Source organism: Salvelinus fontinalis, chromosome 1 (assembly GCF_029448725.1).
Source record: "Salvelinus fontinalis isolate EN_2023a chromosome 1, ASM2944872v1, whole genome shotgun sequence".
Lineage (NCBI taxonomy): Eukaryota > Metazoa > Chordata > Actinopteri > Salmoniformes > Salmonidae > Salvelinus > Salvelinus fontinalis.
This window is the reverse complement of record NC_074665.1, coordinates 41,597,150-41,608,763: the sequence shown is the minus strand read 5'-3', so window position 1 is coordinate 41,608,763 and position 11,614 is coordinate 41,597,150. Positions and strand designations below refer to the sequence as shown.

Here is an 11,614-nt window from a genome sequence, read left to right as displayed (position 1 = left end):
GCAACCTTTTGGTTACTAGTCCAACGCTCTAACCACTAGGCTACCTGCCACCCACATCTTTTCTTGGAAGATATCTCACTATGTTAACCTCTTCCACTACTATTAATAATAATACTTTCAGCCAGCTGAGCAAGCGCACAAAGTTTCTACTAAAACGTCCTTTTCTAGTTGACATTAGCTGTGTCCAATCAATCAATGTCTGGTTGTGTGGGGAGTGTTTGGCTGTGGGATCGCCTAAGCCAGTGGAAGCATAGCTCTACAAAACTTAATTGTACAAAGCCTATTATTTGGTAGGGAATACTATGATCTACTATGTAGATCAGTGATTCTACACCTCACTTTGGTCAAGCTGATCCACTCCAATGGACTCAGAATTTGTCAAACTTTTTAAAATTAGGGGCATTTTAAGGGGAGAATCAATTAAACAAACCACAGGACATTATGCTTACAGGGTAAGGAAACCAATCTGTGATTTTGTAATTTGGGTGAACTATCCAATGAAAGTAAGTATCAAATGCTGTCACACAACCAATTATACATTTATTTGAACAGCTTATCTATGAAACACATGCTGCATACACACTGTCAGTCCATATAGCGTGTATTGATCCATGCTTGATTATGTCAATTAAGATAACTCACATTGTAATGATCTAACCTTACCCTTGGTAAGCGTTTTACAAACACTTCCATGAGTTGACTATTGGGAATGCAGTTAGTGTAGTCACGTTGTTGGCTCTACAGGCCAGTTGCTGGTTTGATCCCAGTGTAACCGATGTGAAATGGCTAGCTAGTTAGCGGTGCGCGCTAGTAGACATCACCCGCTCGGAGACTTTGAAGTAGATGTTTCCCTTGCTCTGCAAAAGCTGGAGCTTTTATGGAGTGACCAGCGGTAACAATGCTTTGTGGGTGACAGTTGTTGGTGTGTTCAGAGGGTCCCTGGTTCAAGCAAGGAGAGGGACGGAAGCAACACTGTTACATTAATGCTGTTGACCCGGATCACTCAGTTGGGCTTTGTCCGGAGGAGGTCAAAGTGGGTTGAGTACAGCCAATGTAAAATTTGGCTAGCTAGTTAGCGGCGTGCACCAGTAGCGTTCAAATCGGTGAGGTCAGCTGCTCTGAGACCTTGAAGTAGTTGTTTCCCATGCTTTGCAAGGTCTGCAGCTTTTGTGGAACAATAGTTAATGATACTTTGGAGGCAGTTGTTGATGTGTTCAGAGGGTCCCTGGTTTGAGCCCAAGTTTGGGCATGGAGAGGGACAGACAACACTGTTACACAAACTAGTCCCAATTTCACTCACAAAAAGTGTGGTCTACATTATACCTTGTGACCATGTAGTAAGTAAGTGCCACACTACGCTTTGGTGGTGCAGCACAAATCACCCCAACATCCATACAAACAGGCCAAAGTTCAACAATTGCACTTCACTTTTGATTCAAGGACAATTAATCTGAAAGTCTGAAACTTTATTCAACACTAAGATGCCTAACAACGTGAATTCTCTGATGCTTCTTAAGGTGACTGGACTGACTGAAAGTCTTGCCGCACTGTTGGCAGCCATACGGTCTTTCCCCAGTGTGGACCCTCTTGTGTTTCTGCAGGTTCCCAGCGTGACTGAAGCGTCTCCCACAGTGCAGGCAGCAGTAGGGTTTCTCCCCTGTGTGACAACGCTGGTGGATTCGAAGATTCCCGATCCGGCTGAACGTCTTCCCGCACAGGATGCAGCTGTGGCTCTCCTCACGCCTAAGCAGAGGCCTGTTTTGTCGCCTGGCGTCCTGGACCAACTCTGGGTGACATGTGAAGGGAAACGTGTCCACAAAGGTATTTAGACCTTCTGCGTTGATGTAGTGCACTATGCCGTGCATTTCCGGGTTGTTCTGCATGGGTTCCGGGGCACTGTGATTATGTGTTGCGCTACTATTCGAGTCATCGCACTCAAAAAATGGGTTCTGGTCTGGGGTCTCTTGGGGGGCAGAGGAATAATCCAAGTGCTCAGGTTCAGTTTTGATTTCACCCGAGAACAGACCTGGGTGAGGAGGAGAGCTGGGATGGCTTAGGGGTAATATGTTGGAGGACATATGTCCTGTGTGCATGGAGTCTAGGTCGGCGTCACACAGAGAATGAGGCATGTATACAGTCAGGGCTGCCTCTGTCACCTGTGACAACCTCTCGGGAGGCGCTCCGCTACGCTCAGCTAACGTTAGTGTGACATTACACTCAGTCTCGGAGTCCTCCAAGTGGTCTAGCTCCAGTGAGTTGTTGTACTCTATCTCCAGTCTCCTCCACGGTTTCTGGGCGAGCAATGGTTTGTCCTCGTGCTGTGTAGACTCTGGGTCCTGCTGCCTCGGCCAGGGGCTGCCCTCGCCTCCCTCATCCTGCTCGGCTTTACCTGAAATGGCTGTGGGAGCAGTGGCAGACTGTTGAGCTGCCAAAGACAAAGATGGTATCATAAAACCACAACAAACTCCACAGAGGGTAACAATTGTTGATTGTGTTCATTTGATCAGGCATATCTCAACAATGTTTCTCATCTGTCCCCACAGGACAAAGGACTATCTAAACATCAGAATTAGACCTAGTTTCTGCTGCATGTGCTTGAGGAAAACTACCCCCAACAACTTGATAGCAGTCTCATCTGAGCAACCCAACAAAATAGACTCAGAGCAGAAAGAGTCAGGCCCTCGTTTTTACAGTCAACTAGGTCTACTACTTCAACAACAAGCATTGAATCTCACCTGTGTTCTCTCTCTTCATCTTGTCCTGGAGTTCCTGTAGTCTCCTCCTCAGACTCAAGTTCTCTCTCTGAGTTCTGGCTGTTTTCTCCTGGTACTCAGACACAGTCTCTTTCACCACCTCCAAAACCTCATGCACCGCAACCGTCAGCAGCTTCGCCACACGGGCGTTCAGACGCTCAATTTTCGACATGATTTACAAATTAGGTTACAGGACTACAAAGTACAGTGAATGATTCTGAGAACGTCCAAGTTTGTCATGTAAAAAGGCAGGGCAGGGCTTACTTTGAAGCCATCGATGACCGTCCAATGGTGGCTGTTGTAAGCTAACTAGCTGCTAAGGTTACAGATCTTAACACGCAGATGCTCTGACATGCTAACGTTAGCTTCCAACTACATCAATGCCTGTTTTGGCTCCGATGTTTCTTCTTCGTCGTCGTCTGAGCGATCAACATGCAAGTTCGACATAAAATGTCTCACCTGTCTCCATTTGTGGATAACTGCTGAACTGTTTTGATGTAGCACAGGGCTCGTCACTTCCGCAAGTCACGTAAAGGGGCGGTTGCCAGAACGGACGCGCCCTCAAGTTCGTATTTCACTTTGACAGTCATTTTCATTTACATTTACATTACATGTAGCCCCAACAGTGGAATATATTTTATTAACACATACATGTAATAGTACGTACATTTTGTTTTGGAGAAAAATATTTGTTTATTCAAAATGACAAGAATTACACACATTCTAATCAAATGTAGAGGTTTACTTGTAGTAAATACCAAATAGGAAGATTCCCAGACCCACACCACCATTGTCAGGAATAATACAGTCATTTGTGGTCTTGGGCATTAATTCTACCAGTGAGATTTGACATTTTCAGCACCAATACCAGCTTTTCACAATATTGTCCACATCAGAAAACCCTAACAAAGATTATGAATTATTTCATAAACATAGTAAGCAATTCTCTCCTGTTAGATATTATCCTTTCACTTTCCTGAACATTTTCCCCATACACTTAATCTGACCAACTCTAAATGAACAGAATGTCATAGTTCTCAGTCAAAGATCCCTTATATTCTCATACATTATGGCACTGATCCTAGGTGAGTGAGCTGGTGCTTCTTGAAATTACTAGAATGACTGAAGCGTTTCCCACACTGGGTACAGCCATACGGTCGCTCTCCAGTGTGGTACCGTTGGTGTATTTTTAGGTAGCCTGACTGACTGAAACGCTTTCCGCACACAGAACAACAGTATGGCTTCTCACCAGTGTGGACCCTCTTGTGTTTTTTAAAATCACCAGCGTGACTGAAGCACCGGCCACACAGAGGACAGCAGTAGCGCTTTTCACTACCGAGATGTCGCTGGAGTATTCTCAACCCTCCTGCTCCACCAAAAGATTTCCTAAACGGGAGGGTATTGTGCTGTTCCTCAAATCGGTCCAATGCCGATTCAGCATTGTTTCCCAATGCAAATGGTTCCCCTGAGCAATTTTGGTTTGGCTGGAAGTACACAAGTTCATAAGACTCTGAGTTAGGTTGAAGAGGGTCACGATTGAGTTGGGTCTGGGGTAAAATGTGGCTTGAGCCTGCACAGTCATAAAAATGCTTTGGTGTTGAATATGTGACATACGCTTCCACTTCAGGTTCTGGTTTGATCTCCTCAAAAGTCAGCAGTGGTTGAGAGGCCTGAGGGGAATCGTTTGGGAAAAGTGAGTTTGAAACGGTGTGAGTAGAGTTCATGGGACTCAATAGTGTTTCTGACAGCGCAGTATCAGTCACCAGAGTGTGGTGTTCCTTTACATGTGTATCATGTCCTATCTCAGATTTAAGATCCAACTCTCTGATCTGTGTGGTCGCTTCTGGTCGTTCCTCGGGCAGCAAGCTCCTTGGGCCACACGCTGAGTGGAACGACCTGTTCTTCTTTTTCAAACTGATAGGAGGAAAGCCAAATGTTTGGGCTCCAAAGGGTTTTTCGCTGGTAAGTTCATCATGTGGCTCTGGAGAGAGAATCTCTGTCAACTCCTCTTCAGACGGGAAGAGTTCAGTGTCCTCCCCCAGGGAAAGTTCCTGCTTACAATTCTGCAGCTCAAGTTGGACAGTCACAGTCTGCACAGCACCTGTGAACATGAACAAGATGCATATTGGCTTATAGCAAGGTAATAGACAATTGACTGGGGGAGGGTAGCTGATGGTCATAAGCAATACCATTTTATTTGTCCATTGTGAAATGTAAACGTGTCTTTCTGTATTTAGTTTGTTCTCAATCTCCTGGAGACCAAACAAGAGGCTAGCCCCTGGAGCTTGTTAGGGTTGGGTCATTCCATGCCATTTCAGCAAGAGATTGTAATAACTGGCCTGCACAAAATACCCCATAATGTCAAAGTGTAATTATGTTTTTAGACATTTTTACAAATTCATAAAAAATGAAAAGCTGAAATCTTGAGTCAATTAGTATTCAACCCCTTTGTTATGGCAAGCCTAAATACATTCAGGAATATACAATTTGCTTAACAAGTAACATAAGTTGCTTGGACTCACTGTGTGCAATAATAGTCTTTAACATGATTTTTGAAAGACTACCTCATCTCTGTACCCCACACATACAGATAATTGTAAGGTCCCTTAGTCAATCAGTGAATTTCTAACACAGATTCAACCACAAAGAGCTGGGAGTTTTTCCAATGCCTCACAAAGAAAGGTACCTATTGGTAGATGGTTAAAAATAAAAAAAAGTAGACATTGAATATCCCTTTGAACATGGTGAAGTTATTAATCACACTTTGGGATGGGCGTATCAATACAACCAGTTACTACAAAGACACAGGCGTCCTTCATAATTCAGATGCCGGAGAGGAATGAAACCGCTGAGTGATATCACCATGAGGCCAATGGTGATTTTAAAACAGTTACAGAGACTAATGGCTATGATGGGACAAAATTGAGGATGGTTCAACAACATTGTAGTCACTCCACAATACTAACCTAAATGACAGAGTGAAAAGAAGGAAGCCTGTTCAGATTTTTTTATTCTTATTCCAAAACATGCATCCTGTTTGCAATAAGGCACTAAAGTAGTACTACAAAACAAAAGTGTGCAAAAAAATACCCAGAATACAAAAAGTGTTATGTTTCGGGCAAATCCAACACAAAACATCACAGAGTACCACTCTTCATATTTTCAAGCATGGTGGTGGCTAAATCATCAAATCAAATCCCAAATCAAATCATGTTATTTGTATGCTTGTCATTGGCAAGGACTAGGGAGTTTTTTGGGGGATAAAAAGAAACGGAATAAAAGCTAAGCACAGGCAAAATCCTAGAGGAAAACCTGGTTCAGTCTGCTTTCCAACAGACACTGGGAGACAAATTCAAACTTCAGCAGGACAATAACCTAAACACATGGCCAAATATATACTGGAGTTGCTTAACAAGACGACATTGAATGTTCCTGAGTGGCCTAGTTAATTTTTAAAAGAACAATGTGCAAATATTGTGCAATCCAGGTGTGCAAAGCTCTTAGACTTACACAGAAAGACTTAGAATCACCTTTGGCAGCAATTACAGCTCTAACATGTATTCACTCAGGGGTGTGAACACTTATCTAAATGAAATATTTCTGTATTTAATTTTGAAATAAATGTGCAAAATTTTTCTGAAAACATGCTTTCAAAAAAAGCATTTAATCCATTTTGAATTCAAGCTGTAACACAATGACTAGGTATCCCCCTTTTCCCAATGTGTAATAAGTCAAGGAGTGTGTGAATTCTTTCTGAAGGCACTGTAAAAAGTCAATAAATATAGTACCTAACATCCTATTTGGACCCAACTTTCTTCTAACAATGAGTAAGACATGAGGAATGCAAAGAAATGGTCAAAAGCCACCCACGGTCACACCACACTAATCACACCCCAAAAACAGATCTACAGTATCAGTTCTCTATGGCTGACAAATAGTATGGAGCTGCAGCTCGGAGTATTGTTTCTTCATTCTATGTAATGTATTCTCAGTGAAGTTGGTGATGTTTTTTCCCCAATTCAGATAAATTAGTAATTGAAATTGTTAGGTTTATGTCCCATCCTACGTCCTGATATTTCCAGATTCTAACCACTAGATAGTGCTGTTTCTGCTATTATGTGATTTTTGTTAAATGGATAGTTTACCCAAATTACATATTGGTTTTATAACAGTATGACAGCAACCCTTGCTTTGGTTGTTTACCTGGCCACCATTTCAAATGCTAACTTGTTTGCATTTGTGGCACAAATCCAATGCAAGTAAATGGTACCAAAAGTTGAAGTCGGACATTTACATACACCTTAGCCAAATACATTTAAACTCAGTTTTTCACAATTCCTGACATTTAAGCCTAGTAAAAATTCCCTGTCTTAGGTCAGTTAGGATCACCACCTTATTTTAAGAATGTGAAATGTCAGAATAATAGTAGAGAGAATGATTTACTTCAGCTTTTATTTATTTCATCACATTCCCAGTGGGTCAGAAGTTTACATACACTCAATTAGTATTTGGTAGCATTGCCTATAAATTGTTTAACTGGGTCAAACGTTTCAGGTATCCTTCCACAAGCTTCCCATAATAAGTTGGGTGAATTTTGGCCCATTCCTCCCGACAGAGCTGGTGTAACTGAGTCAGGTTTGGAGGCCTCCTTGCTCACACACGCTTTATCAGTTCTGCCCACAAATTTTCTAAAGGGTTGAGGTCAGGGCTTTGTGATGGCCACTCCAATACCTTGCCTTTGTTGTCCTTAAGCCATTTTGCAACATCTTTTGAAGTATGCTTGGGGTCATTGTTTATTTGGAAGACCCATTTGCGACCAAGCTTTAACTTCCTGACTGATGTCTTGAGATGTTGCTTCAATGTATCCACATAATTTTCCTACCTTATGATACCATCTATTTTGTTAAGTGCACCAGTCCCTCTTGCAGCAAAGCACCCCCACAACATGATGCTGCCAGCTCCGTGCTTCACGGTTGGGATGGTGTTCTTCGGCTTGCAAGCATCCCCCTTTTTCCTCCAAACATAACGATGGTCATTATGGCCAAACAGTTACATTTTTGTTACATCAGACCAAAAAGTACAATAAAAAAAAAAGTACAATCTTTGTCCCCATGTGCAGTTGCAAACCGTAGTCTGGCTTTTTTAATGGTGGTTTTGGAGCAGTGGCTTCTTCCTTGCTGAGCGGCCTTTCAGGTTATGTCGATATAGGACTCGTTTTACTGTGGATATAGATACTTTTGTACCAGTTTCCTCCAGCATCTTCACAAGGTCTTTTGCTGTTGTTCTGGGATTGATTTGCACTTTCCGCACCAAAGTACGTTCATTTCTAGGAGACAAAACGTGTCTCCTTCCTGAGCGGTATGACGGCTGTGTGGTCCCATGGTGTTTATACTTGCGTACTATTGCTTGTACAGATGAACGTGGTACCTTCAGGCGTTTGGAAATTGCTCCCAATGATGAGCCAGACTTGTGGAGGTCTACAATTGCTTTTCTGAAGTCTTGGCTGATTTCTTTTGATTTTCCCATGATGTCAAGCAAAGAGGCACTGAGTTTGAAGGTAGGCCTTGAAATACATCCACAGGTACACCTCTAATTGACTCAAATGATGTCAAATAGCCAATTAGAAGCTTCTAAAGCCATGACATCATTTTCTGGAATTTTCCAAGCTGTTTAAAAGGCACAGTCAACTTAGTGCACGTAAACTTCTGACCTACGGGAATTGTGATACAGTGAATATTAAGTGAAATAATCTGTCTGTAAACAATTGTTGGAAAAATTACTTTTGTTATGCACAAAGTAGTAATGTCCTAACTGACTTGCCAAAACGATAGTTTGTTAACAAGAAATTGTGGAGTGGTTGAAAAACGAGTTTTAATGACTCCAACATAAGCGTATGTAAACTTCCGACTTCAACTGTATATTCGCATTTTCACACTTCATATCCAAATCATCTATAACTAACATCATTGAGTTACACAATCAAATTGTAGATACTTTTTTATAATGATTAGGGTGTTAAGCGTAAAAATGCTAATATTAGGTACCATTGACTTGCATTAGATGAGCCACAAATGCTAAAAAGTTAGCATTTGAAACGTTTGACAACAAAACCAAAGCATGGATTTCTGTCACACATTGTCCATAGACTGCTTACAGGTTAAGGAAACCAACATCATTTTGAAATTTGGTGTAACTATCCCTTTAACATTGGGGGGGGGGGGGGGGGGGGGTCACAGCTATCACCTAATTGCACCTAGTGGTCAGAACCTTGTAATATCAGGATGTAGGACATGACATAAACCTAACAACTTCATACTATGTCAGACAGAGAGAACTGATACAATATACTAGTTCTTGGGGTGGGATTGGTGTGAGGTGTTGAGGGTCCGTGGGTGACTTTTGACAATTTCTTTGGATTCTTACTCATTGTAAAATAAAAAAGTCAAAATCAGATGCTAGGTATTATATTTATTGAATATTATATGAATCCTATAAATTTAAATTAACAATTTGGGTGCCATCAATTTGCTTAATTTCTAAGAGCTCAAAAGTATATTTAAACAAAATAATGTTGCAGGAATGCTAATATCTGTTTAACAACAGAAACTATTTCATAATCTGAGATGGTGGGTGTCAAAATCCTCTTGTGGCTTTGAGGTGGAAGACCTAGTTTAGAGTACAGTGCGCAAGGGAACATCGCCTAGCATAGACTTTTACTACTCGGACTCACCTGTGTTCTCTCTCTTCATTTTATCCTGGAGTTCCTGCAGAATTTTCCTCAGACTCTCATTCTCTCTTTGAGTTCTGGCCGTGTTCTCCTGGTACTCTGACACAGTCTCTTTAACCACCTGCAGAACCTCATGCACCGCCACCGTCAGTAGCTTCGCCACACGGGCATTCAGACGCTCAATTTTAGACATCTTTCGAAGGCTTCCATCTGCTTAATAGATGAGGTGCAAAACTCTTACAAATCAGCACTAGAAATACACAGTTAAAACGTGGTGTAAAATGTATCACATGAATGAAACAATGCAACTGCTACATATGTTCTGTTCAAGCAACAATGTTGCAATAAATGGAGTGCAAGACTTCCAAGGCTAGGTTTTCATGCGAATATTCTAGAACGCGCATAAAGAAAATATGCCCATTTTCCCACCAAATGGATTTATTGCGGATTTTTTAAAATCAGTGCGTGATGACGTATTACACACAACATTTACATGTACCGAATAAATATCTAAAGTTCAATGTGTTTCAATCGCATTTTCAACTCTACCGATAGTTTTGTCACAATAGCAAATGTGCCTACTCTGGTCTTGGCACTTGCGCTCTATAGCCAACAGCTCGCAAATACAATGTGGGTAGGCTGTGCGGATTGTCTAGTCTACATGATGAGTTATTATGGATAAGAGCGATACTATTTGTATTTGTCAAGCATCGATCATCATGTCCCCAGACTAATAACCTCTTTATTAATTGAAAAGCAGCATCAAGCTCAACACCGTGCACTTTCACCACCATGTGAAGTTCATCGTAACTTATTTCATATGTATCTTAATAAACTGTATGGTTTCCCGAGTCGTACTAGTGCGAGGACCACACACCATATCATCGCGTGACTCCAAATGTACTTCGATATCATGGTTATATCAACATTTGCGCATAAAGGCGTTTCCACCGCCATTTCCATCATAATGAATTTTACCGACACAAAAAGATACAATGTCAAAAAAACAAAATATCTGTCGGCATTTATAACATTACACGAAAACTTCCACAGCGTTTTTTTTATACTAAGGGACTTTCCTCGCATAAAAACTGTGGATCGAAACGTGGTTAATGACAGATATTTACATTACATTTTCACGACGGATAACGTACAAGGATAAATACGATTCATGGAACCTTACCCATTTGATTTCTCCTCTCACTCCTTCGAGCATGGAATCCGCCTGAAATGCAAGTTAATCAGAAACCGACTATTGTGCTAGGGTGTCCGCCAGATTCTTGATTCGATATCTCTAGACGGGGACATTTAACAACATATTAGAGAAAGATTGGATATAAACAACATTTGTCAGATCATCGTCTCGTCAGCAGCACAAATGAAATACTTCCGGGTCATAAAATATAAAAATAAAAGTCCCTTTCGACATTCAAATCAAAATGTATTTCTCAAACGCGCCGAATACAACATTTCACCTGACAGTGAAATGCTTACTTTACAGGCCCTTAACCAACAATGCAGTTAAGAAAAAGTAAAAAATAACAAATAATTAAATAGCAGCAGTAAAATAACAGTAGCGAACAGAGTCAATGTGTGGGGGCACAGGTTAGTCAAGGTAATTGAGGTAACATGTACATGTAGGTAGAGTTAAAAAGACTACAGTATGCATAGATAATAAACAGAGAGTAGCAGCAGAGTAAAGGGGGGGGGGGTGGGGGACAATGCAAATAGTATGGGTAGCCATCTGATTAGATGTTCAGGAGTCTTATGGCTTGTGGGTAGAAACTGTTAAGAAGCCTTTTGGACCTAGACTTGGCGCTCCAGTACCACTTGCCGTGCAAGAGCAGATAGAACAGTCTATGACTAGGGTGGCTGGAGTCTTTAACAATTGACAATCTGACAATCTGACACCGCTTGGTATAGAGGTCCTGGATGACAGGAAGCTTGGCCCCAGTGATGTACTGGGCCGTACGCACCACCCTCTGTAGTGCCTTGTGGTCGGAGGCCGAGCAGTTGCCAAACCAGGCAGTGATGCAACCAGTTAGGCAGCTGTAGAACCTTTTGAGGATCTGAGGACCCATGCCAAATATTTTCAGTCTCCTGCACTCTTCACGACTGTCTTGGTGTGTTTGGA

At 41.7% G+C, this 11,614-nt stretch overlaps 1 protein-coding gene across 4 annotated transcripts; it reads right to left on the bottom strand.

The window, feature by feature from the left end:
- Nucleotides 1-520: 520 nt before the first annotated feature.
- Nucleotides 521-10,937, bottom strand: LOC129854516 (zinc finger protein 90-like). Of its 4 annotated transcripts, none has more exons than XM_055921659.1 (4): nt 10,664-10,937; nt 9,484-9,690; nt 2,736-4,854; nt 521-2,425 (listed from the first exon to the last, which is right to left on the bottom strand). In XM_055921659.1, exons 3-4 carry the CDS (start codon nt 2,923-2,925, stop codon nt 1,467-1,469), a joined length of 1,149 nt encoding a protein of 382 aa, XP_055777634.1. In that variant the 5' UTR covers nt 2,926-4,854; nt 9,484-9,690; nt 10,664-10,937; the 3' UTR covers nt 521-1,466. The 4 variants fall into 4 exon arrangements, with proteins under 4 accessions (XP_055777634.1, XP_055777645.1, XP_055777615.1 ...); XM_055921670.1 differs by having other exon boundaries at nt 521-2,398; XM_055921640.1 differs by lacking the exon at nt 521-2,425 and having other exon boundaries at nt 3,377-4,854; nt 9,484-9,693; nt 10,664-10,884.
- Between the last annotated feature and the right edge of the window lie 677 nt (nt 10,938-11,614).